Genomic DNA, 25716 nt, shown 5'->3' with positions numbered 1-25716 from the left:
ACAGTTAACTGTGAGTTTAGAAACTCACGGTCGATCCTCATTCTCTCCCGTTTCTATTTTCCTTCCTCCTTCCCCTTCCTCTCTCCCATTCCCCATTTTCCCCTCTCCTGCTCCCTTCCAGTGCTCCATGGCGGGCGGCCGGCGGCGAGGCGCGGCGGGCTGGGCGGAGGCGGCGCGGCTGGCCGGCGCGACTCAACACCCCCCGCTTCCTTCCCACTCTGTGCCTTTCCCCGCCTTCTTTTCTCCTTCCCCTTGCCCCTCCATTTCTCCGGCGGCGGTGCCCATGGCGCGGCCTCCCTCCCCCTCCTTGCCGCATATCTTGCCTCCCACCGGCAAAATAGCGAGCCTGGGCGGGGCCGCAGCGGTGGAGTGGTGCAGCGGTGGGGAGGCAGCGGTGCAGCGGCGCGCGGCGGGGAGGAGGCGACGGAGCGGGGGAGAGGCGCGCGGCGGGCCGACGACGGCGGATCCGCGGCAGTGGAGCGGCGCACGGCGGGGAGGCGGCGGCGGATCCGCCGCGGCGGTAGCGGATCTGTGCCGCTCCGGTGGCGCGCGGCGGATCCGCTGGGGTAGGGTTTTTTCTCTCTTTTTTTTGGATTCCCAATTTTTGGATGAAAAAGTTTTTTCCCAATTTTTTTCAACTTTTTTAAAACTTTTTCTTCTAAATATTTGTTTATTAAAATATTTTTTGTTTCTCTTCAAAAATTTTTTTTGAAAGAAAATCTATGAAAAACTTTTTTACTGGAGGTTTTTTCTGTTTTGGATGCAAAAAAATTTTCTTGAAATTTCTTCTGCCCTTCAATATTTCCTTGAAAATTTTCATGTCTCTCGAAAAATTTTCTTGAATTTTTTTCTAAATTTTTTTTATCACAAAACGACAAAAAATTTACTAAAAAAACAAAAAAAAACCAATCGACCATACGGAACGCCTCCGTACGGTTGACCGTAAACTAGCGTCGCCCGGCTCGCTCCCCTCCATCTTTGGTTTCAAACGCTATTCAAGTCCCCGAACCCTGCAGACGTATCCCCCGCACCAAATCCTGACGCACGCGATCGAGAGCCGTCTCGATCGTCTCAATAATCGTAGGCGCATCTGTGATAGATCTGTTGTATATATAGGAGTAATAGCACGCTCGGATGCACGATCACTGAGCATCGGCCATCGGCGCGGCATCCCTTTTCCTTCTCTCCTCTGAAGAAGATGGAGGAGGTCGCCACCATCAGCAGCCTCTGATCTCCTACCGTACCGAAGCAGCTACCGGCCTGCTGCAGGTCAGGAACGCGAACCGCCTGCGTTTCTTCAGAGATCGGCTTGCGAATCGACCAAGGTGAGACCTGGCCGGGATAACTAAGTTCGTGAGTCGTTGGTTCTTGTGCAAAAGCGCGTCAGACAAAAAGAGAGCGATCGAGAAAAAAAAGCATTATATATTTTCACCTCGACTTCGACACTGCGATACACTGTACTTGTTTGTCGGGTTCATGCCTGTTCTGTTGACATCGATCTCTGCAGGGATGCCGACGCTCATCATCACCGTGGACCTGGAGTGCTGCCGCTGCAGCGCCAAGATCCAAAAGGTCCTCTGCTGCATCCAAGGTGTCCGTATATCTGAATCATGGTTATGATCACGTTATGAACGAATCATGTAAATGTGACGTGCTACTTCACTGAATCATCACTGCTGCACAGACCGCGGGGAGTTCGTCATCGAAAAGATCGTGTACGAGAAGGACAAGGTCCTCGTGTCGGGGCCCTTCGACGCCGACAAGCTCTCATCCAAGCTCTGCTGCAAGGCCGGGAGGATCATCAAGAAAATTGAGGTCGCCAAGCCGCCTCCCAAAACTGATCTACCAAAATCTCCCAAGAAAGAGCCAGTCCCGTGCAAGGAGATATGCCCATATCCATACTCATATCCGTGCCCGCAGCCCGCTTGGCCGTGCAGCTGCTCCACACCATACTGTTGTGGGTGCCCGTCGCCAAAGCTGCCACCGCCGCCGCTAAAAGAGGAGCCCAAACCTCCTGAGACCAAGCCCAAGCCCAAGCCCAAGCTAGAGCCAGCCCCATGCAAGGTGATATACCCGTATCCATACCTGTATCCGTGTCCACAACCGCCGTGGCCGTGCAGCTGCCCTACGCCGCACTGTGGATGCCAGTCCAAGCCGGCACCGACGCCGCCACCGGCACCAACGCCGCCACCGGCACCGACGCCACCTGAGCTACCAAAACCGCCGGCGTGCCAGTGCCCGGCGTGGTCGCTGTGCTACTGTAGCAGCGGCTACCCGCCCTACATGCCGCCATACCCGATGGTCGTCTGCGATGACAGCCCACCCTACGGCGCCTGCACCGTCATGTAATCTAACTGCGGGCAGCTGCATGATGCAAATCGATCATCTTACATCTATGATCTATATGTATGTTTCTATACCAGCTGACTATGCTGGTGCGTTTCTGTATCAGTCGTTTGATGCTTTTGTGAGCCAGTGTGATCGACAGTGACATGATCCACGACCAAATGATGAAGTCATTGTAGTTTCTACAAAAATGTATTATGGTGGCAGGGCGATGCCAAATAAGGAGGAAAGCGTGCTCGAGGATTTCATAGGGACTGTGTGCACAGAGGGTTTCGTGAGGGTTTTGCATGTACTTCCAAATTTTTTATGATGGAATTTGCTAAATTATCCTGTGTTTAAAATGGGGTTTGCTCAGGCCCAAGGCCGGCGACCGGGGTTCGATCTCCCCCACTGGCACCGAGGGGGCCCTCTGTTGCCTCCTCTTGTGAAAAAAATGGGATTTCCTAGAAAGAGAGAGTTTACTCTTAGTCGCTTTTTCCTTACATGTAAGACGCAAGAAATCTAGAATAATGCAAGGGGCGATTGGATTTAAATGTTGTGAAGCCGACGTTCTTGCATTCTTCCATCCTCCAACTGCCTATTTTTAGTAATAGTGGAGGTTGGTATTTTAGATGCAAATTTTAGAAGGTTCCTTAATGTTATTTTTCACTAGCGCATAGGTGGGGTGGTGTTCATTGTAAAAATGGGGTTAATTTACATATAAATTTGGGGTTCTAATTTAGATTATCTTTCCTAATGGCACCCCAGGTGACCGTGGGTGAGTACCGCTAACAGGGATCAAGGGAACCCCTGTTTAGAGATTCGGCCAGGGGTGTAACACGCAGTAGGATTCCGTCCGTGGCAGGGTTAAGTGGACACGGTGGTTTAGATAGGTTCGGGCTGCTCGGAAGCGTAACACCCTACGTCATGTGTCTGTTAATTGGCTTAGATGCAAAGATTGCCCTTTCCTCTTGGTGATCTAGGTCCCAGAGAGCTAGGTCTCCTTTGCAAGTTATCCTTCTCTCCTATTTATCCTCTTTCGTTTCACGGCCTTTAGTGTGAATGCAGCGCCTGTAGGCGGACGCCATCGAGCAGGCAGGCTCCGTGCCCTCTGAGCGGAGTGCAGGCCGACGGCTCAGGCCTACCCCGCGACCCACGATGACCACGGGCCGCGGCCCTCCAGGCAGCGGTCAACCTAACCCCCAACCAGCGGACGTGGGCGGTGCCCCCCTCCCCACCACCCCCCGGGCCAAAGTGGCCACCAGTGATTGCCAGGGCAGGGAGCCCTGGGCCCGGAGGCCACAACACCATGACGAGAAGGAGCAATGGGGCTCGGCGGACCAAAGCGCGCGCGATGCAACCAACTGAGGCGAGCGGTGGTGGCCACGGCCGCCACCACCTATGGGGCGCGGCCCAATGCGAGCGGCACCGGCAGCAGCGTGGCCACCCGAAGCACCGTAGGCGGCCGCGTGGGAGCGAGTCCTAGCCACCAGAGGAGAAGGCTGGAAGGAGGTGGGGGGAGGGCGCAACCCAGCCAAAAACGAAAGATCCATCCAGGCGGACTGTGGATCTGGCCCCGGCGGCCGGCGGCGAGGTGATGTCAAGGGCAAGCTTGGGTGCCGGGAGGAGGGAGGCAGGGGGGAGTAAAGAGGGCCGCGGGCCGCCGCCGCCGGCCACCGGGGGCGGCTTGGGAAGGGGAGGTGGCCAGCGGCGCTGATCACCTCCAAGTTGCCAGGAAGAGCGACGCGCTAGCTTAAAGTTTCCAGACATCTCTCTTCAACAAGATGCGTAGGACTGGCAGGGCACACCGCGATCGCTGTCGGAGCCGGCGCTGTGACCATGAGTTTGGAATAGCCGATTGCTGTCACCACGATCTCCGCGTACCGCTAGAGCTAGGGCCATATCCCCCTATTGCGCTCTCAATCTCTCATCTAATATCTTATTTCTCAATTAGAGTGCAAGGTATGAAAGTAGATCCGTGGATCCTTGGACTTCAATTCAATTAACCCGTGTATTGTGTTTTGCATTGATGTTTGACCAAGCAAATCTTCTCATTTATAGGTATGGAAGATTGTCCTTTTACTCTTCTAGCATCAATGCTTATATAATAAAATCAAAATTTATGTTAGTTAATTTTTATTTTCTAATAAATATAGATATACATTTTGCATTTCGCACCACAGCCTCAAAACCTTTGTAGGCCCTCATCACACGTGCGCCTACGATTACTCAGACGAGATCTCGCGTAATCGCGTCAGGATTTGGTGTGGGAGACACGTCTATACGGTTGGGGTTGTGGGCTTTATTTCAATAGCGTTTATTTGAAATCAGAGGTACCATGCACTACGCCATGGCGACGAAACCAATGATGGCTCCTGGACGACAGGGCAGGGATCTCGTCCAAGCTTTTCATGGTCCTTCCACAAGTCACAACGGTTCCCTCTCTGTCGTCTCTCTCTCGTCATATCTTTCGTTGCTGTTCTTCCAAGATTCTCGGTACGAGTGTGCGTCGTGATTAGATGGCGCTCGGTGGTTGTGTGCTTAATAATGCGTGAGTGCATCCTGTTGCGATGGTGATGTCTCCCAAGGGCACTGCTAACTTATTACGTATGCACAATGACGATTCAATGATGCAAGCATACATAGAACGTACGTGTGCATATTGTTCGCATTATTTTGCAATTATATGCAATGAATCAGTGATAGATCGATGATTCTCTTAGGCAAGAGGTGCAAGTGGAGTTGAGTTTTGGCGACCAACTGGTCTATCAAGAGTTTTAGATAAATCAGACGAGAAATAAAGAGTTCCAAATAAATATTTATTAATAAGTAAATTTTGGAATAAGAAGGTATGAAAAATTGGCTAAACGAAGATTCAAACAAGCCATTTTCTTCTCCTCTTTAGACTGAAAAATTATATGTTGATGGATAAATAAATATAAGTAACCTACACTAGAAATCATGCTATTATATATTATGGGGCTAGATTACACAGCGGCTAGACTAATTGGAAACAAAATGCTATAGAAATAGAATACAACCTTGATTTCAGAAAGTTTGCGTTAGCGACACGTACGGAAACGATCCCAACACCAACTGTTCCAATGTCTTTTTCCACTAAGGGTCGCGCCCGAATTTCATTACTCATGAGCAATGAAATTACAAAGTCCACTCAGCAGTACTGAAAGGAAAAAAATTATATTTATACCTATTTCTAAAGCAAGCAATAAATCCTTCATTAATTCTGCCCGTTCGCTTCGTCCGTCATCCAGGTGATCTAGTTCCTCCATTGTCTTCGTATGGGCATCAGTTTATCTTTTTCCCCAACTCTTCTACTCCGATCCGGCTGTGAATCCTATTATGACACAACTGCTGCTTACCGATACTATTCCATATTTTTACCTATTTCTAAAGAGCAGACTGTTTCTACGATACTTTGACTTTTGGTACGTCATCAATCATTGACTGTGGGCCAAAAGACACCTCCTACCTGCTCGCGCGGCACCAACCCAGTCCGACGCGATCTCCGACCCAATCGCTGCCTGCTGCTCCTCCCCGTCCGTGGTGGTTCTCACCACCGTCCGCTTCCCTTGCCAACCCGTTCCTCCGCGGCTCCGCAACTCCGTCGTGCCCGGTGCCCACGGCTCTCGCAGATGACACATCCATCGCCTGTCAGGGAGGAGCAGCACGCATGAGGATCCCGCCGTCGATGGAATTGGCTGGAGGCGAGGACGACAACCCTGCTGCTCTTGCTGGGTGCAAACGGACGATGATACGAGACTCCCCTAATGGCGGCGGGTGACGGGGGAGGAGTAGCATGAGGATCTTGCTGGTTTTCGACGAGGATCCGGCTTGTCCATAAGCTCATGCTCCATCGCCTGCAGTTGCGAATGTGCTGCCCATTTGCCATGGCCGGCTTGACATGAATGTAGGGATGCTACTGATTTTGCTGCGCATGAAACGCAGCCCCCCTCGCCGCTGGAACTTCGATGCAGTAGCTCCCCGTCCCTAAACACATGCTGCTTGGGAGGTTTGGAATTGGAACCATACCCCTGCCATCGATCTCCTCGCCCACAGGCCACGGAGTCTCCCCCCTCGCTTGTACAGTGAAACACCCCGGATACTCCGGCCATTGGCCCGGAGACTCCGGGCGTGGAGTTTCTATTTCCATAATTTAGTCATCTGGACCCCACAACCATTTAAATAGAAAATATCACTCTCTCTCTCACTCACTCTCACTCTCTCCCGTGACCTCTCTCCCTCACCTCCCTCACGATCTCCTCCCTCTCCCCTAAGCTCTAGATTCCGAAATCTTCCATTTCAACTTGACTCCAAGGCCAAGGGAGCTTCACTCGGCGTGGGGAAATCATCTTCTACAAGTATTCCACCTTGGGGCGACATCGTTTTCGAGTTTTCTTGCAAGAGGAGCTAGCTCAAGGTACTATAAGCTAGGGCTCGCCGATTTGGTTGTTTTAGGATGTTCTAGGTGATTTCCTTAGGTCAATCATCTCCAATCTCCATATGCATCCTTCAACTAGGATTCAAGAGGGTTTCAAATTTAGTGGGGTGGTTTTGTCACAATCAAAATTTCAGTTTTTGGGGCGAAAATGCTTTCAAGCCCGGAGACTCCGGGTATAAGCCTGGAAACTCCGGGTTTTGAACACTCCGGGCGAAACTCCGGGTATAGGCCCGGAAACTCCGGATTTGGGAGTCCGGATACTCTGAGAAGGTGCCCGGATACTCCGGAAATGTTGTCCCGGATACTCCGGGTATGAGCCCGGATACTCCGGATTTTTGGTCTCGAATCTGAACGGCGGTGAATGTAAAACTAGGTTTATTAGCTTTATATTTTCATGCTCGGTAGGGGAGAACTATAAAGTGTGTTGTTTGACAATTTTTACATGTAATTTTTTTTATGGTGCTAGATAAAATGTTTTTATAGTTTATAAATGCATAGTTGGAGTTAGGAGAATTCTAAAAATACAAAACTAGTTGGGTTAACTTTGTGTAGACTTTTGTAAGGTTTAAGTAACCTCCGCCAGTGTAGTTGTTTATAGTTAGACATTATCGACCTTGTGCTTGTATTACTCTACTTTTTATTGCATTATTCATGCATTCATACATATGCATCGTTGCACCTCACTTAGGACGCTAGATGTACGACGTGTGGACGTGAAGCCCGCGGTGTGGAGTTGAACCACAAGACGGTGTTTGGCGGATATCTCCAGAAGAAGGAATGACCCTAAGAAACAACCGAAGACCCGGCCCAAGGTCGGAAGGGCCCAAGGCCTTGATAGCTTTAACACTAACTTAGTGTTACCCTCAAGCAAGCCCCGGTGCACATCCTTCTATTTTTAAATTATGACACCTATATATATGTTTCTATTACTTGTGCATTAGGTGTCGGAATTATCTGGAACCCTAGTTGCATGATCCCTAGGATCCCCTGAGTTATACTAGTATGTATAGGACGATAGAAGTGCTATGCTTAATAGTCTCGATAGAAGTCGAGTGACTTTTGTCGCCCGCGAGATATAGGACATTTAGAAGTCGAGTAATTTCCGGTTACTCGCGAGAATTAGGATATATTTACATTCCAGTACATGAGTTGTTGAATTTTGATATGGAAAGTTGGAGACCCGGGCGGGGGAAAGTTAGCCCCGTCTGTGTCGGTTAAGGACCGTTCGTTGTCTGGCCTGTGATCGAGTTTGAATTGTACTAACCGCATGCCGGGAGTAGGAGATAGTCGAAACCGGTAAGCCGAGTACTACTTTGCTTCGAAAGTACAGGAACCCGCACCCAACTCCTGGGGCGAGTCGAGTAGTCGCGGAGAATTGGGTTGCACATGTTTACTTTTGGTGGTCTCACGTTGAGCTCGGCTGACCATATGTCATTGGGCTGGTTCCTGTAGTTCGAGGCGGGGAGGGGAATGGTTGGCATGTATAGTCCGACGGGGCAAATACGTGCCGTGTTGGTTAGGTCCACCTTGCAAGGTTAAATCGAATCGATTCGCCGTCAGTCGCATCTCGGATATGAGCACCTTGATCACAGCACCGCATCGTAGTAATGTTATATGGAATTAAAGTAATGTTGGAGATATCTATCATGAATTAATACCTCATGTTGTTATGATTGCTTAGCAGGTGCAAATATTAGTTAATGATTGTTATATATAGAATTTGGGCTAAAAGTGGAAAAATAAGGACTCACTTTTAGAAGCTTTTTATGCAAAAATAACCACCAGCCAGAAAGCTTTGCATGTCTAGATATGTGGGCTAAGTTATACCCACTGGTCGGGTAAGTCTTGCTGAGTACTAGTTGCTCAGGGTTTGTTGTTTACCATATTTCAGGTATAGGAGCTAACTAGGGTTCCCATCGGTGGGTTCAATGTGGCGCCTTGTCTTCACGTCTCGGTAGTCCTCGGCTTATTTAGTTCGTTTTGTTTACTTTCGAGTAAAAACGCTCTGTAAGTTAGATTCTCTTCCTCTGCTCTCTTTTCTATTGTAAATTTTAGATTTAAAGTTGTTTTGTAAAAAGCCTTGATATTATTTACTATTTTTGTAAGTTTTTATCGTGCTGGTACCTTCTGTGCTCGCCTTCGTGCGGGACTTCTGGTGTGTTTCGGTCGGCCTGTGGGTTGGAAACAGCCTGTCAAGTTACACTTAATTAAGCTAATGCGCCAAAGGATGACGGTTACGCTTAATTAAGCGTTTTAACTCGGCGGGTCTGTCACAGCTGGTATCAGAGCTGAAATGCACCAGGGGGTACCGGCAATATTATTTTGGTGTTTTCAAGACTAAAAATAAATTTCCGAAATCTACATTTCTTGCGCTTAAGGGATTAGGAGAGATTAGATCGTAAGCCCTATATAGTGTAGGTTATGTCAGGTGGCTGTAAATATAGTATCAACTAATTCACAGGCGTTAAGTAGGTGTGAATATATATATTGTGAGTCTTCTGCAGGTACACTAACCCCGTTAACGTAGGAAAGATTGATAGTAAACGGCTAGTATATAGGGAAAGTACGTATTGTGCCACTGAAGAATATCCGTATATTGCCATAGTTGGATTGGCAAAAATATTTTTCTTTTGTGAGGACGTGTAGGCCATGCATGTATCATATCATACATTTATTTTTGTTTTGTGTGTCACGTCCATATAAATTTCCTCACATATTACTGCATCGCTTTTCATCAAATTCTCAATACTAGGAGAAGCCGGTTCATAGGCTGTTCCAGTCAAGTTTAGAAATGAAATTTGGTTTATGGGTAATATGGTTGAACTCTATTCTTGTATAGCTGTTAAGAAAACTTAAAGCTTTTCTACGTTAGCTTGGAATCGCAGTTTAGGAAAGTTGGCTCAAATTTGTGTATTACTTATGGTATTCTAATTTATGCAAATTTTCATCTTGAAGGTAGTTGACTCAGGAAAAGTGAATCCAGTTCTTGTTGAAATATATATGTATATAGAACCATCTCCGTCTATTTACGGGCGATATTTTAAAATTGTTAACAGTATATGACTTGACCTATGTCTCTTGTAAAACCATCGAGAAATTTGGAATTTGAACATAGGTATTACTCAAGTAAAGCAAAGTTAAACAAAATAAACCGTTGAGTTTGACTGAACTTCGAATACCAAAGTTTGAGCCGTTTAGATACACCCCCTAAATATGAGAGATTTTGTGTTCACCATTTAGGATGTACGAATTATTAAATCTTGTTGTCTTGAGAATCAAAATAAGGATGCTAGTCTTAAATAAAACTGTTGGTCGTTTTTTCTTGATATACCTTTCTCCACCATAATCAGCTAACCATGTCCTATCTGTCGTTCCATGACCATTCTATTTTTATCCAAATATTGATGTTTTCCACTATTATTGGTCAATGTTAAATTGAGATCGTACATCCTTGTCCCTAGGTCATTCGTTCAAATGCTCAAAGATCACTCGTCCCGGTTATTCTTGATAACTAAAACCACCCTGTTGTTCTTCTAGTATGAGTATTCGTTATTTCTAATCGCCTTGATTCCTGTACCTGAAATGGTTTCGCTTGCATTCTTGCTCAAATAAATATAAAAAAATTAGAAACTTGATCACAGACATTATAGTCATCCTGCATGAATCAGGTCACCCGTTGGTTGTCAGGAAAGTACACTATTGCATCACATCAGATTTCATTGTTGGGACATGCAAGGTTAGGGAAAAAAATTAGTGGTAGTTGGGCTGACCATGTGGATTATATGCCTTTGAATGTATTTTCTGGCTGCTCTCTAATCTCTTTGTATCCAATCCTGTTATTCGGAGTTTTATTATTGGTTCTTACATGGTGGAGATTTGTCCCACGCCCTATAGTGCCGCGACGGGATCTAGGGCCTCGCGTGTGCAGCCGCCACGTGATTGTGCCACTGGGTGCGCGCTGGTGCTTAAGTGCGTGTGGATGAAACTACATCGACACTTCCTTGTGCAATGTTGGAATCGTTTTTCCTCTACCTTTGTTCTTTAAGGGGGTAGGCCCTTGGGGGAGTAAAAATGCGAATGGGGTGTTTTACATGGGAGTTTATAAAGTCCGCTAACTTGCATAGCATCTTGCATCATGCAACTTAAAAATAATAAACAACTTGAGCGAGAATGGACTTGAGCAAAAACTTTCCCTGACGCTAATGATTCCTGTTCCCAACTCAAGAGAATTCGATCCTTTCAAAAACATCCTTGATTTAATCCGTTCTAATCAATTTCCATTGAGAGTCTCTTCGTGTATTCTACTTGCACTAACCTGTTATGTTTTCTTGGTGCCGCTTAACCGATGTTCGGTTCCTTGTTTGACCTGGTACAAGTGCCTTTGAGCGTTTTTTTTCCTTCTTCCAAGTATATCCTTGTTTTCTTTTAAAATGTCCAACTCTCATGAATCTTACACAGTTTCTAGAGGTCAATCCTCGACCTTTGCTTTCCCTTTAAATCTCGGGACGAGATTTCTTTAAGGGGGTAGGATTGAAACACCCCGGATACTCCGGCCATTGGCCCGGAAACTCCGGGCGTGGAGTTTCTATTTCCATAATTTAGTCATCTGGACCCCACAACCATTTAAATAGAAAATATCACTCTCTCTCTCTCTCTCACTCACTCTCACTCTCTCCCGTGACCTCTCTCTCCCTCACCTCCCTCACCATCTCCTCCCTCTCCCCTAAGCTCTAGATTCCGAAATCTTCCATTTCAACTTGACTCCAAGGCCAAGGGAGCTTCACTCGGCATGGGGAAATCATCTTCTACAAGTATTCCACCTTGGGGCGACATCGTTTTCGAGTTTTCTTGCAAGAGGAGCTAGCTCAAGGTACTATAAGCTAGGGCTCGCCGATTTGGTTGTTTTAGGATGTTCTAGGTGATTTCCTTTGGTCAATCATCTCCATATGCATCCTTCAACTAGGATTCAAGAGGGTTTCAAATTTGGTGGGGTGGTTTTGTCACAATCAAAATTTCAGTTTTTGGGGCGAAAATGCTGTCAAGCCCGGAGACTCCGGGTATAAGCCCGGAAACTTCGGGTTTTGAACACTCCGGGCGAAACTCCGGGTATAGGCCCGGAAACTCCGGATTTGGGAGTCCGGATACTCTGAGAAGGTGCCCGGATACTCCGGAAATGTTGTCCCGGATACTCCGGGTATGTGCCCGGATACTTCGGATTTTTGGTCTCGAATCTGAACGGCGGTGAATGTAAAACTAGGTTTATTAGCTTTATATTTTCATGCTCGGTAGGGGAGAACTATAAAGTGTGTTGTTTGACAATTTTTACATGTAATTTTTTTTATGGTGCTAGATAAAATGTTTTTATAGTTTATAAATGCATAGTTGGAGTTAGGAGAATTCTAAAAATACAAAACTAGTTGGGTTAACTTTGTGTAGACTCATGTAAGGTTTAAGTAACCTCCGCCAGTGTAGTTGTTTATAGTTAGACATTATCGACCTTGCGCTTGTATTACTCTACTTTTTATTGCATTATCCATGCATTCATACATATGCATCGTTGCACCTCACTTAGGGCGCTAGATGTACGATGTGTGGACGTGAAGCCCGTGGTGTGGAGTTGAACCACAAGACGGTGTTTGGCGGATATCTCCAGAAGAAGGAATGACCCTAAGAAGCAACCGAAGACCCGGCCCAAGGTCGGAAGGGCCCAAGGCCTTGATAGCTTTAACACTAACTTAGTGTTACCCTCAGGCAAGCCCCGGTGCACATCCTTCTATTTTTAAATTATGACACCTATATATATGTTTCTATTACTTGTGCATTAGGTGTCGGAATTATCTGGAACCCTAGTTGCATGATCCCTAGGATCCCCTGAGTTATACTAGTATGTATAGGACGATAGAAGTGCTATGCTTAATAGTCTCGATAGAAGTCGAGTGACTTTTGTCGCCCGCGAGATATAGGACATTTAGAAGTCGAGTAATTTCCGGTTACTCGCGAGAATTAGGATATATTTACATTCCAGTACATGAGTTGTTGAATTTTGATATGGAAAGTTGGAGACCCGGGCGGGGGAAGTTAGCCCCGTCTGTGTCGGTTAAGGACCGTTCGTTGTCTGGCCCTGTGATCGAGTTTGAATTGTACTAACCGCATGCCGGGAGTAGGAGGTAGTCGAAACCGGTAAGCCGAGTACTACTTTGCTTCGAAAGTACAGGAACCCGCACCCAACTCCTGGGGCGAGTCGAGTAGTCGCGGAGAATTGGGTTGCACATGTTTACTTTTGGTGGTCTCACGTTGAGCTCGGCTGACCATATGTCGTTGGGCTGGTTCCTGTAGTTCGAGGCGGGGAGGGGAATGGTTGGCATGTATAGTCCGACGGGGCAAATACGTGCCGTGTTGGTTAGGTCCACCTTGCAAGGTTAAATCGAATCGATTCGCCGTCAGTCGCATCTCGGATATGAGCACCTTATCACAGCACCGCATCGTAGTAATGTTATATGGAATTAAAGTAATGTTGGAGATATCTATCATGAATTAATACCTCATGTTGTTATGATTGCTTAGCAGGTGCAAATATTAGTTAATGATTGTTATATATAGAATTTGGGCTAAAAGTGGAAAAATAAGGACTCACTTTTAGAAGCTTTTTACGCAAAAATAACCACCAGCCAGAAAGCTTTGCATGTCTAGATATGTGGGCTAAGTTATACCCACTGGTCGGGTAAGTCTTGCTGAGTACTAGTTACTCAGGGTTTGTTGTTTACCATATTTCAGGTATAGGAGCTAACTAGGGTTCCCATCGGTGGGTTCGATGTGGCGCCTTGTCTTCACGTCTCGGTAGTCCTCGGCTTATTTAGTTCGTTTTGTTTACTTTCGAGTAAAAACGCTCTGTAAGTTAGATTCTCTTCCTCTGCTCTCTTTTCTATTACAAATTTTAGATTTAAAGTTGTTTTGTAAAAAGCCTTGATATTATTTACTATTTTTGTAAGTTTTTATCGTGCTGGTACCTTCTGTGCTCGCCTTCGTACGGAACTTCTGGTGTGTTTCGGTCGGCCTGTGGGTTGGAAACAGCCTGTCAAGTTACACTTAATTAAGCTAATGCGCCAAAGGATGGCGGTTACGCTTAATTAAGCATTTTAACTCGGCGGGTCTGTCACATACAGTGCGGCCCCGTTCTCTTGAAGAATGACGAGACGGACGCGATGCATTTGTAGCTTTTAGTTGTCTGAAATTATAGCACACAAAAAGATGTACAAAATGAATAATAATATCACACTTTCATAAAATCACATCTAGCCTTTATAGTGTGACGACATGTATATATAATTTTGTCCGTAGCAAGGCAAAGGCATGTTGTCTAGTCTAAAGAAAAAGGCAGACACGCTAGGGATACAGCAGGCCCAATTGCCCTAGAGTTCAAGAGGGTCTTTCCCAACCAGCAGAAAGACGGTAACACAAAAGGTCTTGTTAGTATTGATCTCCACCAGTTGGTCAAATTGCAACTGGGCCCTTGACTCGCGTCCTGATCGGGGACGCCCAGCCCAATAGACGGCTGGTGGGCCCCCGTCGCGCAGTGCCATATATAGAGGAGATGGGGACTACGGCACATGACACGAGATTCGCCGCTGCTATAGTCCCCACCGTCCAACCCTAACCCGATCTGAGAGGAGGCGCTGCTGCGGTGGGAAGCACCACCAGCGACGCACCACCGGCGCCGCCCTCCACAACTCCGGCGACCCGCTGCGTCAACGGCCCTCACCGACCTCGCCATCGCCACCGCGACGCCTCTGCGCCCGCATCGCTGCCCTAGAGCAGTCCTACCCCAACGAACCAGTGATGGCCATGTTGAGTTCTTCAAGAAATAGTGAGTACACCCACTCATCTACTGCCTAGTCGATCCAATGGATTCTAACAATGGACGCAGGGGAGCGGCCCTCCGAGTGGGCTGCGGGCTCCAATCGCTGCTGGGCCTTTTGGGCTGCACGCGGAGGCGCTCCGCCGGACCGAGCTGGGCCGCACCCGAAGCAAGGTCGCGGGCCGGTTTCCTTAGCCAAGCCGCAAAGCACAGTAAAATAGTTTGATGGTCTATTCTTTTTCAGAAGCTGGTTTTGATGTTTATTATGAGTATAGTTTGATCTCTATTCAAATTTGAACCAACGGGATAATTTTTTTAGGGAACAGTAAAGTTTTATAATGATATTGCTTCTAAATATTAGTATGTTTTACATGTTTCCGCTGCAAAGTAAAAGTTTCATCCTCTATTTAAATTAGAACCAATAGGACAATTTAAATAGAGGAAGAGTAAGATATTGGTTTAAAGTTAAATTATGGTATTGTTATTTTCTGACCAACGTTGATGATAACAATATTATAATTTCATTGTGATTTCAAGTTCAATGTTAAATCTCTGACTTTTTGCATCAAAGTGATCAATTTTCAGAGAAGGGAGAAAGACAAAGAAAAGCTTATGAAAGAAAGAAAAGTTCTCCGCTGCAATAAAAAAAGATAGACTCAGATGAGTTTTTCCCTGTGGGAAAAAAAAGAGCCTTTAAGTTTAAGGTTAAGAAAAGCTTCCGCTGTTGTATGTCAAAGAAAGATTGTTTTGGCTGCATTTTGCCATTGTAAGTCTCAAGTTGAGTATTAGTTTGCTCTTAAAAGGAAAAGAAGTTTAAAGTTTATTATGATGTTGTCATTTTCTGACCAAAGTTGATGATGATAATATTATAATTTTTATTCTAGTCATGTGTTCTATTTCTGCCCAACAGTGATATAGAATTAAAGGTAAAAGAAAGTTGTATGTTTTAATTTTGACCAACGTTAAATTAAGACATACAATTCTTCCCAAGTAGAGAGAAATCAATAGACAAAAGTTGATTCCGATGAACGCTACAGATAAAGTTTTGAGGTCACTCAGCTGTATAGTTGAGGTTAAGAAAGAAAAATGCTTATTCCATTCTGACTTTTAGTTGATATGGAAAAGAGATGCAACTGCTTTCGAAAAGTTTTTTTTGGTTTCTCTCACTAAAGTTTTGCGAATATTGTAATTCGTTAAATTTTCTGATTAAATTGGAACCAACGGGAAGATTTAATCAGAAAAGAAAGTATATGTGCATGTTTTAGTCATTGTGACCAAAGTTTTATCACTATATTATGTTTTTATCTTGTCCTTCAATAGTAAAGATAATGGTTGAAATGAGTTTGACGCACGTTCAATTTGACCAACGTTGAATTAAACATGCGTTGCAAATGCCTTTGAAGTTTTATACCGCATGTCGGAAAAGTTTTTGGCACTTGTGTCACTTATATCCTGCATGATAGGAAAAGTTGTGATGGCTCATGTGCTACTTGAGTATCACATAAAAGTAAAGAAGTCTGGGGGAGCTTTTAAAGTTATCCCAGCAATTCTCATGCACTTCTATATTGGCATGTTGGATAGTGACTTGAAAAGAATCGAAGGACAAAAAGAAAGTTGTATGCGAACCAAGATTGCAAGCATGACTTGCAAAAGTAAAGCAACATGAAAAACTTATGAGTTTTTGAAAGTGCAACAAATGAAGAACTCTGAGGAGCTCTTGAAAAGAAATGTAAAAATCATACTCCCATTATTTTGTATGACTTGGTCATATAAATAAAGTTCAAGTAATGAAAGGTTCCTCGTTCACAAGTGTTAAAAATAGTTTCGAAATTATGGCAGCAAAAGTTTGTGCCATATTTCATGGGGGAGAAAGAACAGAAAGACAAGAAAGATTAAGATTTAGGGAGAATTTCCCCGCAAAGTTAAATACGATGTATTTTTCAAGAATGATCTATTAAAGAAGTATATGACCGAAAAGGGAGTACAACGGTCATAACAATGAAGTAAGTGAAATTTCTAGAGTTTTCAGCTCCAAATGGGACAAAAAGATAGTTAAGCCTCAAATCAACCGAAAAGAAAAGGTGGTACTTGAAGGACCCTACAAGACTTGTAAAGACTGAACCCAAACACAAGCTCGAAGATATTCCATCTTTACAATAGATGGGATAGTCTGGGGGAGTAAGTATGCTAAGAACTAAGGCTTGAAGAGAAGTGAGACTGTATGTTCGCTCCTATGATTCAAGCACTACAATTGTCTCATCATATGTTGAGGCGTTGAATGAATGACAGAAATTGAGGTGTCTCATTTATCGAGGTGGTAAGAAGCCATAAAGATGTCATAAGACTTAGAAGTTTCAAATTTATTTTGAAACATAGAATAAGTTCCTAACGGAGCCAATACAGTAGGCTATAATGGGTCTACAAGATTAAATGTGACTTCAGAGGGAACATGGAAAGTCGCTAAGCACGACTTGTGGACAAAAGATTTATGCAAAGACAAAGGATAAGTTCTAACGAGACATTTTGTACAATCTCATGAAAGGATTCTTTTAGAATCATTGTGACATTGGTGCGTACTACTTTTAGAATTGCATCACATGGATGTTGGTGAAATATCTTTCAATGAAGATTTGTACGAGAAAGTGTATGTACATGACATAACCAAATGGTTTTTGTTGTGGAAAGAAAAGAACATCCGAATACCATCTGATGAAATCAAAATAGTGGTATCTAAAGTTTTATGAGAACAAAGAAAGTTTTGGGTTTTATGTAAAGGTCAAGATGATAAATTGTAAATATGCAGAGTTCAAAGATGGGAAATTTCTTTTCCCACAAAGTTCAAAGAAGGTAATTTTGACCTCTAGTTTTGATAACAGTAGTCTCAGTGAAGAGTCATTCGCTCTAGGAAAGGAAATTCACTGGGATAAAAGAAAAGGGGGTATCAGGACTATCGCAGATAGCATACTTAGAAAAGAGTTCTAAAAGATATATAGTATGCATGCGAGTAAGCCTACGCCTGTCCTATTTATCAAGGGTAATAGTTTTGGAATTTTCAGAATTCCAGGAACTGTTATATGATCGATCAAAAGAAAAAGGTTCCATGTGCTTCAGCTGTTGGAAGCAAAATTAGTGCTCAAAAGAATTTACCCTGACATAGCGCAAGTATCCGGGACATTTTGGCAGAAGTCCAATCCTGCAATAGATCACTGGAATGGAGTTATAGAATATTTTGCAATTTTACAAAATATTGTCAGCCTCATGCTAAGTAAGAAAGGAACATGTACACTTAAAAGGTTGTGAGTAAATAGAATTAAGTTTTGGCGAGATGTTTAGTGAAACCCACAGTAGTAGCTAACACTCGCGCTTGGAGTTTAATTGTGGAAAAGCTCCAAATGCAAAATGGTTATGATATCGTGGGTCGTGTACCCAAAGTTTAGCATGATATGAGGCTACAGGACAGGCAAAATGGTTGAGGAAACCTTTACCCGAAATTGATAATGGTATACAATAGCAATATACCATTCGAATGCTTTCTCTCCTATGGCAACATGTCAATTGTGCTGCCAAACACGTTGACGACGAGTTATATGTTGCAAAGGAGAAAATCCAGAATCATATGAACTCATTGTGCACCAAAGTATCAAGCAAGTGCTTGCGGATCCTCTTACTAAAGGTCTACCGCCTAAGTCGACATGGGTTTTACAGGAGGCCTATGATTTCTGGATTACTAAAGGGCCCAAAGAAAGGTTAAGGTCTTGTTTCAATACAGAAAGGTACATTGTGGCTGTTAAGTCTGACGGTAACTAATAACCGTCATGATGAGGCACGCTCTACATACTGATCTGCAATGAGATGAGGTCAATAGCAAAGCAACTAAAGAGAAAGTAAAAAGGGCTACGTCAAGTTGTAAAGTTTTAAAAGTGTAAGGTGAGATGAAGGGGGAGAATGTTAGTATTGATCTCCACCAGTTGGCCCAACGGCAACTGGGCCCTTGACTCGTGTCCTGATCGGGGACGTCCAGCCCAATAGACGGCTGGTGGGCCCCCGTCGTGCAGTGCCATATATAGAGGAGGTGGGGACTGCGGTACATGACACGAGGTTTGCCGCCGCTACAGTCCCCACCGTCCAACCCTAACCAGATCTGAGAGGAGGCGCTGCTGCGGCAGGAAGCACCACCAGCGACGCATCACCGGCGCCGCCCTCCACAACTCCGGTGACCCGCTGCGTCAACGGCCCTCACCAACCTCGCCATCGCCACCGCGATGCCTCTGCGCCTGTGTCGCTGCCCTAGAGCAGTCCTACCCCAACGAACCAGTGATGGCCAGGTCGAGTTCTTCAAGAAACAGTGAGTACACCCACTGATCTATTGCCTAGTTGATCCAATGGATTCTAACAGGTCTTGCCCAGCCTCGCCGACGAGAGAGCATCGGCACACCAACTACAGTAAGGACTAACCCTGCGTCATCCGGGGTCTTGTTGCGTGCATAAGAGAAAAGCCATCACCTTCAGCACTTCTGCAGATCTGTTATATATATAATAGCACGTTTGAATGCATGATCACTGAGCATCTGCACCCCTTCCTTCTCTCCTCTGAGGATGGAGGAGGTCGCCACCAGCAGCCTCTGATCTCCTACCATATATAGCAGCTACCGGCCCGCTGCAGATCAGGAACCACCTGCGTTTCTTCAGAGATCGTCGGCTTGCGAATCGACGACGATGAGAGCTGGAATAATTAAATTTCTAGGCTTTGTCTTGAGTTGGTTCTTGTACAAAAGTGCGTCAGACAACACTAGAACGATCGAGAGAAAAAAGGCCTTAATTTTCACGTCGATTTCGACACTACCATACACTGCCCAACTTGTTTGTTGGGTTCATACCTATGCACTGTGCACACGCACGTATTTTGTTCACATCGATCTTTGCAGGTATGCCGATGCTCATCATCACTGTGGACCTGGAGTGCTGCCGCTGCAGTGCCAAGATCCAGAAGGTCCTCTGCTGCATCCAAGGTGTCCGTATATCTGAATCATGGTTATGATCACGTTATGAACGAATCATGTAATTGTGATGTGCTACTTCACTGAATCATCACTGCTGCACAGACCGCGGGGAGTTCGTCATCGAAAAGATCGTGTACGAGAAGGACAAGGTCCTCGTGTCGGGGCCCTTCGACGCCGACAAGCTCTCCTCCAAGCTCTGCTGCAAGGCCGGGAGGATCATCAAGAAAATTGAGGTCGCCAAGCCGCCTCCCAAAACTGATCCACCAAAATCTCCCAAGAAAGAGCCAGTCCCGTGCAAGGCAAAATGCCCATATCCATACTCATATCCGTGCCCGCAGCCAGCTTGGCCGTGCAGCTGCCCCACACCATATTGTTGTGGGTGCCCGTCGTCCAAGCTGCCACCGCCGCCGCCAAAAGAGAAGCCCAAACCTCCTGAGACCAAGCCCAAGCCCAAGCCCAAGCCCAAGCCAGAGCCAGCCCCATGCAAGGTGATATACCCGTATCTGTACCTATATCCGTGTCCACAACTGCCGTGGCCGTGCAGCTGCCCCACGCCGCACTGTGGATGCCAGTCCAAGCCGGCACCGACGCCGCCACCGGCACCAACGCCGCCTGAGCTACCAAAACCGCTGGTGTGCCAGTGCCCGTCGTGGTCGCCATGCTACTGTAGCGGCAGATACCCGCCCTACATTCCGCTGTACCCGATGGTCGTCTGCGATGACAGCCCACCCTACGGCGCCTGCACCGTCATGTAATCTAACTGCGGGCAGCTGCATGATGCAAATTGATCATCTTACATCTATGATCTATATGTATGTTTCTATATACCTGCTGATACGCTGGTGTGTTTCTGTATCAGTCGTTTGATGCTTTTGTGAGCCAGCGTGATCGACAGTGACATGATCCACGACCAAATGATGAAGTCATTGTAGTTTCTACAAAAATGTATTATGGTGGCAGGGCGATGCCAAATAAGGAGGAAAGCGTGCTCGAGGATTTCATAGGGACTATGTGCACAGAGGTTTTCGTGAGGGTTTTGCATATACTTCTAATTTTTTTATGATGGAATTTGCCTAATTATCTAGTTTAAAATGGGGTTTGCTCAGGCCCAAGGCCGGCGACTGGGGTTCGATCCCCCGCACTGGCACCGAGAGGGCCCTCTATTGCCTCCTCTTGTGAATAAAACGAGCACTACTACATATTTATTTTCACCGCCGGTTTAGGTGCCAGCGGTGAAATATCGGCGGTGAAAATGGATATTTTCACCCCCGGTTTTAGTGCCGGCAGTTATAACACATTTTCACCGCCAGCCCGTAACACAGGCAGGCGGTGATAATCACATTTTCACCGCCGGTCCCTGTTACGGGCCGGCAGTGAAAATAAGATTATCATGGCTGGCCCGTGTTACAGGCCAACGGTGAAAATGAGAGAGAGCACAAAAGTCCATCACAACCGAATAAAGATAAGCTCATATCTATATAAGTATCGTGTTAGAATATTTAACAAATGAGAGAGAGCACAAGGTGGTTATAATTTTTTCTAGAATTTCTAATACTTACGCCTCCTAAGATTATTAGCCTATGTGGAGCATGGGTTAATAGTCTACTAGTAGTAAGATAATTAAGATAAGCTACTATTCGCCGGTACAATCAATCTGGGATATGATGAGTATTGTGACGATGAAAGCCATCAACCTCGTAGTAGCTAGGAGGCAATTAAGTACAACAACCGAGCAGAAGCAATTACTAATAGTGTCCAGAAGATCACTAGAACACAACAACAAACTCACATCGTCGTACCTAACTAATTAAGTTTTAGCCGACGTATGTACCTGCAGGCAACAAGGGCAGGGAGAGATGTCGGACCAGCCCATCCCTACCACAACATCCTTCTTGGGGTGCCTCTTGCAACATTATTGCTGTCACAAACATAAATTCAAAGAAATCTCCTAAGCTAAGGCAGCATGGAAATTGGTTTTGGGGGGGGGGGGGCGTCTGGGAGGTTTGGACCTTAAGACTTCACAATGATGCACTCCTCCTCAAAAGGCTGCATAAATTCTTCAACAAAGAGAATTTACCTTGGGTCAACCTGGTATGGAAGAACTATTTATAAAAATGGCAAGCTGCTATCAGCAACAAAAAAAAGGATCATTCCGGTGGAACGATCTGTTGAAATTGATAGATTCTTATAAAGGTACGGCATTGCAAAACCTCTATCTGGCAGCTCAGTATATCTTTGGAATGATGTGTGGAATGGAACACTCCCAAAGTCCATTTGCTATGAATAGAAGTCTCTCTACAGAAGGCTAAATCATTGGGACCACACAGTTTCACAGAATCTTTCACATCCCTCTTTCTGATGAGGCTTTTGTACAGTATGAGGAATTCCAGAATATAATCTCCAATTTGCTTTCAAGTGATGGAAAAGACAGGTGGGAATACATTTAGGGAACAGGATATATACTTCTCCTGCTCTAAGGCCTACAAGCATTTGAAAGGACATATGGAAATTCACCCTGCTTTCAGGTGGCTATGGAAGTCAGCTTGTCAACTGAAACACAAAATCTTCTTTTTTGGCTGTTGATGCAAGACAAATTGAGCACAATAGAAGTGTTAAGAAGAAATACAGTCCTAGAAGATTATGGATGTGCTGTTTGTCGAACAGGTTTAGAGGAGACTGTTGAACATCTCTTCTTGAAATGCCCCATTGCAATACAGTGTTGGGCTTCACTAAATCTAAACAGCCCAATAAACTTGGAGCATCTACAAATTCTGGAGGTTTTTAGGACAAGGCTACAGGTTCCTTTCTTCATGGAGATTATCATATTAATGTGCTACTAGAGCATATGGGGATCTCGTAATGTCCATGTCCTCATCTTTGATTCAGAGGCACAAAACTATTCAAGATGTACAAGAGAGTTTCAAATTCCATTTTTCTTTGGTTATTCATAGGGCAGAGTCAAAGCATTATCAGGCCATGAAAGCTTGGCTAGAATCTTATGCGACTTAGGCCTGGCTTGTAGCTAACTTTTTTATTCTTGTTAATATATCTAGTAGGGGCATCCACCCCACCTGTTTCATCAAAAAAACTTATTGTAGCTAAGAGAAATGCAAAAGGACTAAAGGAGTGAAACCGAGAGGGCACCGTGCGCGTTCAATGGGTACATCACTACCGGATTCCGCACATTTGCCGTGTGCCCCAGGCACACGGCGAAGGCCCAAAAACACACGGCAAACTTATTTGCCGTGCGCGGCTCATGGCGAAGCTCCGACGGCGACCAGCAGCGCCGGCGAAGCCGGCTTCACCGTGAGCCTTTTATTGGGCCGTGTGTTTAACCTGGCATACGGCAAATTAAAGTAGCAGACGGCGGGGACGGGGCAAGGATGATGACAGACGGCGCCGGCTTCCCACTTTGCCGTGTGCCGGCATCCAAGGCACACGGCAAAGATTCAAACTTCGCCGTGTGCCGGGCACCGAGGCACACAACGAAGTTTTGGTCACTTTGCCGTGTGCCATCTTGGCACACGGCAAAGATGTGCACAGCCTCGCCAAATGGTCACTTTGCCGTGTGCCAGGCACACGACAAAGTGACCAAACATTTTTTTTTTGTATTTTAGCATATAAATGACCCCACACAAACAAATATCACATGCAATTTTAATATATCACAACAAATATCACATGCATCATAAATATAGCATAATAAGGCTCGCAGGCAGTCGATATAGTCATATTCACATCGTCTGACCTCAAGTTCACAATCCAGAGTCACAAGTACACAAGTTCACACACTGAAAGTCTAAAAGTAGCACGATTTCACAAATACAAACTTAAGTTCTACGATGGAGGTTGGTCGAACGGAGGAGGGCCGAACTGAGGAGGGACGAACGGCGGAGGCCCCGACGGAGGTGCGAACGACTGCTGTTCGGGGAACATTGGTGACATGCCCGGCGACAACTCAGGCGTATTCGACGCTGCCGATTGATTCTGCAGAACAGAGTATAGATTGCATTTAAGACAATAATCAAGTTCGAAAAACTTATAACCTAAAACATTTCAAATTTCTTAGAATTGTCTAAGTGACTCTAAATCTCTACGTTATCATAACTACAATCTAAAACATTCAAAATTTTATCGAAGTCTGTACGTTTTGTAAACTACAATCTCTAGGTCAAAGTGAGTCTAACTCTATACGTTCTCTAGATCTCTAATACTTGAAATGAAAGTACCAAGGTTGTCAAGTGGCTGACAGGAGGAGTTGCAGGAGCCAAAGCCGGAATCGGCGGGAACACCAGCGGGGGTAGTGGTTGACCCATTTGACACGAAAGACCTTGAATTTAGGAGTACATCTGGGCCATCTGCATCTGAACCTCGGCCTGCGCCCTCCTCGCTGCCTCCTCGCGTAGCCTCCTTTCCTCAGCTATCGCCACCTCGTGTGCCGCCGCTTGCGCCGCCATCTGGACCTACAATTTTTCATTGCAATGTTGCAATGCAAATCAAATTTATATACATATTGAATGAACGATGAATAAATCAGGATTTACCTCAAGTTCTTGTACTCGAAGCTGTGTCGTGGATCGCCGTGGGCGTATGGCCGGGCCACTGCTCGTGCTCCTTGCTCGAATCTGGGCGAGAGTGGTGGTAGAGGCCGTGTCTATGGTGCCCTCGCCTATAAAATATCGGCCATGCTTCTTGCCTGCTCCCACCTTCATGAGCTCTCCGTCAAGGTCATGGGCACTTGGATCCCAGTCTGGCCCATGGGCCTGCCTTCCCACCTCTGTGTACATATTGATGCGGGCGTGGACGGAGGGATTGGAGTACGCCGAGGGCGGATCATCTGGGTTGTAGGTGACCACGGATGCCTTGCCCTTACGAGTCAAAGCCCATCCTATGAACTGGGAGCACTCAGCAGCTTCATGTGTTGCGGACTGTGAAAAAATAAGTTGTTTACAAATTATGCAGAATTGAACATTAGATTAAAGAAATGAATTTGCATACCCATCTAGCCCTGTATTCGTCGTTGCCAAGGCTTCCTTGATGATGTGCTGGTCCTGGCATAAGCAAACGCCGCTCTCGACCAGCGTTGTGCGCGGCCTCCCACTCGGGTGTGAACCACTTGTCCACTATGTGGTCCCAGCACATGGAATCATTACGGCACCACCACGCAGGCACCTATACATGATCAAATGAATGACATATGAAAAGTGAAATATAAGTAATGCACTTAATCTAGGTATAAATATAAATTTACCTGTAAGTACTGCTCCTGGGTCAGCTTCAGATTTCTTGCAACATCCTTTTTAATCTTCTGCTTAAGGAACCAGGCACCATAGTTTATGACACACTGAACTTGCGCCTCGTAATGCATGTCCTTTACAAGCTTGATGCATCGATTGTGAGCCACAACCAATGCCTGTTCCTCGTATCCATCGTCACACCTGTAGAAATCCTGCATATAACCACGATGGATCCAGTAATTGTTAGCAAAAATGTCAAATGAATGCGATGTATTGAGGAGTGTATTGCAAGAAAGACTTACCCACAGCTCGGCCTTCACCCGCTCTGCGTTGTTGTCGAAGCACCTTTGATCCGGATCAAGCTAATCGGGAGCGTGTGCGTAGTGCTCCCACGTCCAGGCCGGCTCATACCTTCCACCAATGTGGACTAGGCCTGGGAAGTGGTCCTTGCACAAACGGCCTAGGATGCCATTGACCTTGCGCTTGTGAGCACCTCCACTGAGTATTCTCCAACTCCTGCCAAAATTGATTAAGATAAAATATTAGTAGTGGTAACATCTAAAGTTTATTGTGATTTTCAAGTTGTCAAATGAAAAAATAGTCCAATAGAATCTAAATTCACTTATCGTGGAGGTGAGGGTTGAATCAACGGGCGTAGGGCAAGAGGAATCGGCCTGTCCGGGAGTCGCGAGGGACCCCTCAACCAGATAGCCAGTGTACTAGAGTCCTCCTTTGTCGTGTCCTCCTCTGCCTCCTCCTCCTCACCACCAGATGACTCCGCGGAAGGTACGTTGTCATCCTCCTGCTCCTCCTCCTCCTGCTCCTAAACCGAGACATATA

The 25716-nt window shown here is 45.7% G+C and overlaps 2 protein-coding genes across 2 annotated transcripts; both read left to right on the top strand.

The window, feature by feature from the left end:
- Nucleotides 1–1059: 1059 nt before the first annotated feature.
- On the top strand, nt 1060–2879 carry LOC120640820 (protein PYRICULARIA ORYZAE RESISTANCE 21-like). Its single transcript, XM_039916734.1, has 3 exons — nt 1060–1325; nt 1508–1591; nt 1685–2879. Exons 2-3 carry the CDS (start codon nt 1510–1512, stop codon nt 2347–2349), a joined length of 747 nt encoding a protein of 248 aa, XP_039772668.1. The 5' UTR covers nt 1060–1325; nt 1508–1509; the 3' UTR covers nt 2350–2879.
- Nucleotides 2880–19069: 16190 nt separating this feature from the next.
- Nucleotides 19070–20642, top strand: LOC120640818 (protein PYRICULARIA ORYZAE RESISTANCE 21-like). The gene is made up of 2 exons (XM_039916733.1): nt 19070–19648; nt 19742–20642. Exons 1-2 carry the CDS (start codon nt 19519–19521, stop codon nt 20392–20394), a joined length of 783 nt encoding a protein of 260 aa, XP_039772667.1. The 5' UTR covers nt 19070–19518; the 3' UTR covers nt 20395–20642.
- The last annotated feature ends 5074 nt before the right edge of the window (nt 20643–25716 follow it).

Source organism: Panicum virgatum, chromosome 7K (genome assembly GCF_016808335.1).
Source record: "Panicum virgatum strain AP13 chromosome 7K, P.virgatum_v5, whole genome shotgun sequence".
NCBI lineage: Eukaryota > Viridiplantae > Streptophyta > Magnoliopsida > Poales > Poaceae > Panicum > Panicum virgatum.
The sequence above is the reverse complement of the archived record's forward strand: the minus strand, read 5'-3'. Positions and strand labels throughout refer to the sequence as shown.

Bases quoted from the DNA above. Each gene is read 5' to 3' on its own strand.
- LOC120640820 (XM_039916734.1), top strand. From the start codon at position 1,510: ATGCCGACGCTCATCATCACCGTGGACCTGGAGTGCTGCCGCTGCAGC. The intron at 1,592-1,684 runs GTGTCCGTATAT...ACTGCTGCACAG, and splicing joins GGTCCTCTGCTGCATCCAAG to ACCGCGGGGAGTTCGTCATC.
- LOC120640818 (XM_039916733.1), top strand. From the start codon at position 19,519: ATGCACTGTGCACACGCACGTATTTTGTTCACATCGATCTTTGCAGGT. The intron at 19,649-19,741 runs GTGTCCGTATAT...ACTGCTGCACAG, and splicing joins GGTCCTCTGCTGCATCCAAG to ACCGCGGGGAGTTCGTCATC.